The sequence below is a fragment of the Salvia splendens genome, chromosome 19 (genome assembly GCF_004379255.2).
Source record: "Salvia splendens isolate huo1 chromosome 19, SspV2, whole genome shotgun sequence".
NCBI lineage: Eukaryota > Viridiplantae > Streptophyta > Magnoliopsida > Lamiales > Lamiaceae > Salvia > Salvia splendens.
Window position 1 is genome coordinate 18779965 of NC_056050.1, and position 7790 is coordinate 18787754.

The 7790-nt window shown below is 36.2% G+C and overlaps 1 protein-coding gene across 3 annotated transcripts; it reads left to right on the plus strand.

Annotated features, from left to right (window-relative positions):
* The first annotated feature begins 1255 nt into the window (after nt 1–1255).
* On the plus strand, nt 1256–5108 carry LOC121780222 (protein S-acyltransferase 11-like). 3 transcript variants are annotated; one of them, XM_042177758.1, is made up of 5 exons: nt 1256–1409; nt 2078–2297; nt 2971–3269; nt 3725–4222; nt 4492–5108. In XM_042177758.1, the coding sequence occupies exons 1-4, from the start codon at nt 1353–1355 to the stop codon at nt 4211–4213; spliced, it is 1065 nt and encodes a 354-aa protein (XP_042033692.1). In that variant the 5' UTR covers nt 1256–1352; the 3' UTR covers nt 4214–4222; nt 4492–5108. The 3 variants fall into 3 exon arrangements, with proteins under 3 accessions (XP_042033692.1, XP_042033693.1, XP_042033691.1); XM_042177759.1 differs by having other exon boundaries at nt 4554–5108; XM_042177757.1 differs by having other exon boundaries at nt 3725–5108.
* Nucleotides 5109–7790: the final 2682 nt, after the last annotated feature.

A 7790-nucleotide genomic window follows, 5' to 3' on the forward strand; every position in this document is an offset into this window, starting at 1 on the left:
GAATACCTCCACATCAGAGACAACACTGGGCAAATGTGCTTGCTCAAATTCTGCAAAGGCGTCCGGGCAGCCTTCACCGACGAATTTCTCCGGAGGCCAAGCACAACCGATTGTCAGTTCCTGCTCGACCTTCACGAAACAGTGCACGGATTCCCCGGGATGCTCGGTAGCGTCGATTGCATGCACTGGCAATGGAAGAATTGCCCGGTGGCGTGGAAGGGGTCCTACACGAGCGGCCACAAAGGCACCCACCCAACCGTTATACTTGAGGCCGTTGCCGACTACCGCCTTTGGATCTGGCACGCGTACTTCGGGGTCCCCGGGTCGAACAACGACGTAAACGTGCTCCACCAGTCCGACCTCTTGACCGAAGTTTTGGATGGTAAAGCGCCGGCCATCAACTTCGTCGCCAACAACCGGCTTTATAAAATGGGGTACTATCTCGCCGATGGCATCTACCCGAAGTGGCCTACCTTCGTGAAGACGTCCAGTGGGTCTGCGAACCCAAAGTAGGCTCTTTTTGCGCAGAAGCAGGAGGCTGCTCGCAAGGATGTGGAGAGGGCGTTCGGGGTTCTCCAAGCGCGCTTCAACATCATCAAAGCCCCGGCTCGTACGTGGTTCATGGAAAACATGGTCGACATCATGTATACGTGCATAATCTTGCACAACATGATTGTACAAGACGAAGGACCCGAGGCGGGAAATTGGTTCGACGACGAATCCCCCGGAAGCTCAACCGCAAGTAGTCCGTCTCGAAGTGGAGCGCATCCGTCTATTCAAGAACGGTTATCTATTCGTGCAAGGACACGCGACTCTAGTGCCCACACCCAACTCCAACATGATCTAATTGAGCATATTTGGGCAAATTTTGGCGGATGAAATTATTAAAATTGTGTACTTTTATTTTTTTAGGATTTTAATTGTGTGCTTTTTATTTTTTTAGGATTTTAATTGTGTGCTTTTTATTTTTTTAAGTTTAAGTTGTAATTTTTTTTTAATGTTGTGTGTTTTTTAATAAAGTGTGTTTGTTTTTTAATAAAATGTGTTTTTTTAATTGAATTTAGTTGGAAATAAAAAAAATGAAATTGAATGAATAGTAATTTAAGGAACGGTTAAGGAACGGAGGGATGCAGGTTCCGTTCCTTAGTTAAGGAATGGAGTAAAAAAGTACAGTGGAGCCCTCAAATAGTGGTTTAAGGAACGGTATAAGAACGGCGTTGTGGATGACCTAAGATTCTGCCTTTTGGCGCGGACGAGAAGCTAAGATTTTTTTTTCTCCAAATAATCCCCAGTTTCTTCAATTTCGCTTTTTTGTTCACTTCAATTTTGGGGATTCCTCGGTTCCTTCTGCCATGGATTTTGCAACCTCCGCTGGCCGCAGCACCTCCGACTATGATATCACTCAGACGGTAATGGCCGCATACAATCTAACAATCTCTAAAGACGTGATTATATTTGGATGCTGATATGTTTCATTCACCAATTAAAACCCTAATTTTTTAGTTAGATTTATTCTTATTTTGTGTTTCAATCAATACGGAGTCGTTTAGCGTAGAATTATTTGATCGATTTGCAGCATGTTTATGCGTTGACTGAAATTTAATTTTGATTCAGACTATCCTCCTAAATTTTGAAGTGTATTGCTTTTGAGCTGGTTAGCTGCTACCTGTTAATTCAATTTTGTCTTACGTGGAGAAGAAAGGGGAACAATTATGAGGATTGCTGTCTGTTCGAAACTTTCTTGAGTATGTCTTGTTTTAGTGCTTTTTTTATATGATAATTGAAGAAGATTTAGAGACAAAAGAGTATTTTAGTTTTTTGTATAGTCCCAATCCCATTTCAGTTATGCATTCAATTGTTGGAAAAATGGAGAATTTTTGTTTTATGGAAAGAGGGTCTTTCAGATGTAATTTGTCGTTCGAGTGTATCAGTTAGTGTCTGCTATAGATTTCTGGATATTCTAGGGCATTATTTAACCTATAATATCACTTCCTCAAGTCACACACCAGTCCACGCCCTCAAACACCTCATATGCTACCGCATTCACGCTGTTTGCTTATCCTATGCTGAAATGCAGGAGGAAGATCAATTGGCTTGTGCTAGCGAGGACCGTGAAACGAATTGTTGGGGTTGTGGGCTTCGTGTTAGTGTTGCTGCTTATGCATCAGTTTTTAAATGTGGCTGGTGTGGAGCTATAACTAAGGAACATGTGGTGAAAAATGATAGCATCCGATTGAGACGTTGGCGCGACCGTTGTTTTGTTACTGTCGTCATTTCATTTATGCTGTTCTTTATTTGTAAGCATGTACATATCTCTAAAGTCTTTAAATCCTTGTAACTGCAATGTCATTGTGATATGCTCTTAAATTTTGTTTTACCTAAGCACGTCGATACTTGCTAAATTTATAGATACTAAATCCCTTTTCACCTTTACGGACATTGGCATCCTATGCAATTACGTCAACTTGTTCCCTTGCAAATAGAATACTTGACTGTGATTCCTAGCTCTGGTATGATAGAAAATGTTGAAGATATCTCTGTTACTCTGTATCTGTTTTCTACATGTTCTAGTTTTGTCTCTGTACATGTTGATATTCTGGCACATGGGTCCTCGACAAATATAGATGTTTGCTTTTGAAAACTATAATTCTTAGAAGCATTTACAGATGTTGCATATGCGAAACTGTAGGATGAATATGTGCATTATGTTATTTGAAACATCATTATTTTCCATTTTTCAATGCATTTTGGAATTGTATTGACATATTAGCTAAAATCAATTATATTTAAGCTGACTTATCAATATAAAGAAGTAATGAGGTCAGTCCTGAGTTGGTATTTTTTCTGATCAATTGATCGTTTGATGATCCTAACACTGTCTTGTCTTATGTCTAGTTAAGACTGAGAACTGCTGTTACGTTTTTCATTCTTGGACTGTGTATCCTGTATATAATGATATTGGTGATACAGGTGCTGGCGTTTGGGCTGTATACCCTGTCATATTCGCCATTAGTTACTTCCATGGTGTTTTCCACCTGGCAATTACAGTGATATTGTCGATATGTACTTTATCTTCATTTTTCCTTTCGGCATTTCAACCTGCTGGTGTTCCACCGATTATAATCTGGGGTAGCTATCCAGCAGTGGGACAAGGTGGACTTCAGAACTACGCGTTCTGCCATTATTGTTCAAAGCCAAAATCACCTCTAGTGCATCATTGTCGTTCATGTGGGACGTGTGTATTGGGCATGGATCATCATTGCCCTTTTGTAAGTCCTGAAATATTTTTTATTTATGTTAAAAGGTTTATGCATGAATGCATTTATAATTGGATTGTCTAACTAGACCTCATCTCATGTGGCAACAAGCCAACAACACTATATTTGTTAAAATGATTTGTGGCTTGAGTTGCAAGAACACTTGAGAAGCTTGAACTGTTTTTAGTTCTGCTCTTAATGTCATGTCAAATTTAAGTTTGGATGACCGGAGACATAGAGAATGTAACAAACTTTTACATTTTGGTATGCCACGGAACAGACTTGCTATTGGGACAATCTGTTCTTTTAGATACTTTTATAGTTAGCATGTTTTTACATCATGACCTGTTGCAGCTCTGATTGGGGATATTTTGATACCATTATGTTGGTGATGGGCTTCACGGTTCTTTTTTCATAAAAAAAAGGTGATTCACATGTATAACCTAAATTTTCTTGACTTTATGCAGATTGGCAATTGTGTTGGTTCCGCAAATCATCGGTCTTTTATTCTCTTTCTTTTATCAACAGTCATAAGTACAATGTATGTTGTCATTATGACTTTTTATTCTGCACTTCAGATCTGGCCGCCTGTAGAGCATAATAGATCTCTAAGCAGATTGAGTGGGTTTGCTAGCCCTGAGTTTAATTTTGGAGTCTTAAAGGGCAATATTCTGGCCTTCTTTAGATCAGCGGTGTTTATATCTGCAAGAGGAGTTGTTCTTGTTTATCTATTTATTGCTAGTTTCTCAGTGGGAACTGGTTTGAGTGTGCTTTTGTGGCAGCAGCTTAATTTCATATATGTTGGAAAGACTTACTTGAGTCATCTAATTTCAGTTGACAATGAAGAAGTAACGGAAAGAGATTGCCAAAATCTTATACGATTTTTTGGTTTTCCGTCCAAGGCAACAGAATATTTGCCAAGTTATTGGAAGTCGAGGAAAGCTCACGAGAAGTGAGGTCGAGAGGTAGGCATTTTCCTTAGCATCAATTATCTTGATTTTTCAAATGAGTTGACTTTACTTTGACTAATAGATACATTCCATGTTTTCATTCCGGACCATCTATGATGTAAGATCCGGATTCAGCTATATATTTATATGCCTTAAAAATCAGCAATGCTTTATATATCTGTTTTTTTGTATATATTTATGTCAATGCTTGCCCACAATGTTCTTGTAAGAAAGCTAGTTCCCTAATTATTCGGCTTATGTAGTCTCTGGTATACTTTCTATAGGTAGGAGAGATTGATTGAACCTGTTCCCTGATTCATTTCTTATGTTTGCTATCTCACCCAAGACTTATTAGATATGTAAATATCCAACTGGCGCCCAAGAACTGCGTGTGAGTCTGGGCAATGATGTGGCTAGGAATGGTAAAATCTCGTGTCTGGTCGTCTTACCTGTTGCCTCAAGTGCCTGCTTATGCGAATGGTCTAAGGCTCGTAACTACAGGTTACTGAGTAGTGCATCAAATAGATACAAGCTTAATTGGCTTTGGAAGGGTCTGTTTTTTTCCCTCTTATTATCAGCCAACGTCCATTTTTATTTTACTTTTGTGATAAGATGCCAAAGAGGTCACTGGAAAATGGTGAAGTAGATTTGAGGCGAGGTGTTCCGGTGTAGATGTGTTGTGCATATTGGAGCACTGCATATTTTTATCTGAGTGGGAAAGAGCATTGTACACTTACTAACAAACACAACTAAATTACGAGGAGTTATCTCTTATGTTATTTTCCATTCCTCTGTACCTGGAGTCTGCAGTGAAGTGTAAATTGTAATGAGGTTAGGTTGAACTTGCTAATTGGTCGATGGATTTTCAATTTTTTTTTACCATTTTCTCTCTCTATATATATATACATCTCATTTTGGTTGTAACTTAGTTTTTTTAATTAAATATTTTAGGGTGTTGCCTTTTAATTTGTGTTATTTTGATATTTTATTTTATTTAGTAATATAAATTTTAAAAAGATAAAATTAGCGGTAAAGTGGAAAATGAGGATAGGGTAGGTGTCCTATTGCAAGTGTATGAGTTTGAAGATAAAATACTAACGTAGCGACAAATGGAAATATGAAAGGTGTGTATAGTCCGTGCTAGAGTGAATGCCCTAACTGTAATGTTTTTAAAGAATGAGTTTGCAAAATGTATTATAATAGAATATATAAACTAAAATGTAGTTCTGTCTTCATATATTAATTTTATTTTATAATAAATGAGTTAATTAAATATAATATTTATTAAATCAAAGTAATAACAATGAATGAGAATTTTAGTTGTAGATATTTTAATATAACAATATTTTGTGTAAGATGGAAGCGTCTTGCTTATCTTGGGATGTAATGAGTAAGATTTAAGGAGTTCGAAGGTATATCATGTTGGGGTTTGGTGGGGCACACCCGAACTCCACATTAGTATGGTATTGACCAAGATCACACATAGCTCACATGTCAACCCAGGTATTGGTCGAGTTCACACAGAGAGAGACATTGAAGAACTTGCAAGAGCAATCCACCGAACCCCATGCCACATAGGCCCCTCTCCTGAACCAAGGATCTGATACCACTATTGGGGATCTGTGGTGCGCACTCAAACTCCACATTAGTATTAGTATGATATTATCAGCTTTGGGCAAAACATTCAAAATTTTTCTTTTGGAGTACTCCCCAAGAGACCTCATACTAATTGAGTTGGGGTAACCCATATATCACTTTCTCGATATTCACTTTATAAACAAATGAAACATATTCACGTACATATATCATTATGTTGGGTATAAATCCATCCCACATTAGATGAGTGAGGAAAGTTGAAAGGCTTATATAATTCTTATCAAACCCTAATTAGTTTGAGGTCTTTCATAAGCGAAAAAAGCAAATTGTGGTTTATAATTGATGTGTTTATATATATATATATATATATATATATATATATATATATAGGGTTGTGATCAATGTCGAACCAATTTTAAAGACCGAACTAGAGACCAAATCTGGGCCATTAGATCTAGTTTTTTTGATGAGATGTGCTGCTGTGTAAATTTTTCGGTCTTCATTACAAGCTCATTTTACTTCATTGTATAGATTTATTACTTCATTCCGTACATAATACCTTGAAACTACAACATGTTTTTACTTTCTTCCAGTAGTTTTTGAAATGATTCAACATATGTTTCATTTGAATTCATTGACCTGAGTTTTTACCTTATTTACATTAAAAAATGCAATTTATTCAAGTGCGTTTATTACTTCATTCAGAAACGTTACTACTTCATTGGATAAGGTTTTTACTTCATTCCAGTAGGACTTCACATACTTCATTCCAATAATTTATTGCATCATTCCATGTGTTTATTACATCATATCAGCGTTGTGGCGGTGGTGATAGATATTGTAGAGAAAGAACGACACGCGACGGCGAAACCGCATTTACGTACTGGAATGAAGTAATAATCCTACTGGAATGAAGTAAAAACCTACTGGAATAAAGTAAAAACCTACTGGAATGAATTTAAATCTTTGTAACATGTTTGTATGACTTATTTACCTTCGGATGAATTAAAATAGGCTCGTGATGAAGGTGAAAATAAATTATAAATTTGTGCCTCTCATCCATAAAAAACTAGATCAAAAAACCCTAATTTGGTATGGTTCGGTGGTTCGGTCTTTAAGAGTGGATTTGTGAATAATTGGACTCTCTATATATATATATATATATATATATATATATATATATATATATATATATATATATATATATATATATAGTCGTGATCATATGATAACCCCTAAATATCGTAATAACCCTATAACCAAATCTGGACCACACATATTTATAATCATGCGGTTGAAATTCAAACTTAGATTTACTTCATAAAAAAAAGCACGGGGGTAAAACTGTCATTTCTCTTATTTAATTTCTGAATTTTACCAAATATCACGTAAAATGATAAAATGATAGGTTTCTTGCATAGAATGATAGTTTTGAGATTCAAACTTAGATTTACGTCATAAAAAAAGCGCGGGGGTAAAACTGTCATTTCCCTCATTTAATTTCTGAATTTCGCCAAATATCACGTAAAATGATAAAATGATTGGTTTATTGCATAGAATGATAGTTTTGCCGGATAGAATGATACTCTGAGTTGATAAAATGATACTTTAACGTGCCAGAATGACATAAAACTGATAAAATGATAGTTTTGCCGGATAGAATGATACTTTCAGCCGATAGAATGATAGTTTTGCCGGGTAGAATGATACTTTCAGCCGATAGAATGATAGGTATTTTTGGTGTATAAATTGACATTTTTGTTTAATAAAATGATACTTTTACCTGATAAAATGATAATCTAAGCTGATAAAATGACAGTAACCTTATAAAAATGATACTCTGAGTTGTAAAATGATACGTTTACTGCTTTGTAGGTTTGTATATTATGTATTGTGCCGATTATATTAGGTTTATTGCATAGAATGATAGTTTTACCGGATAGAATGATACTCTGAGTTGATAAAATGATACTTTTGACTGACTGAT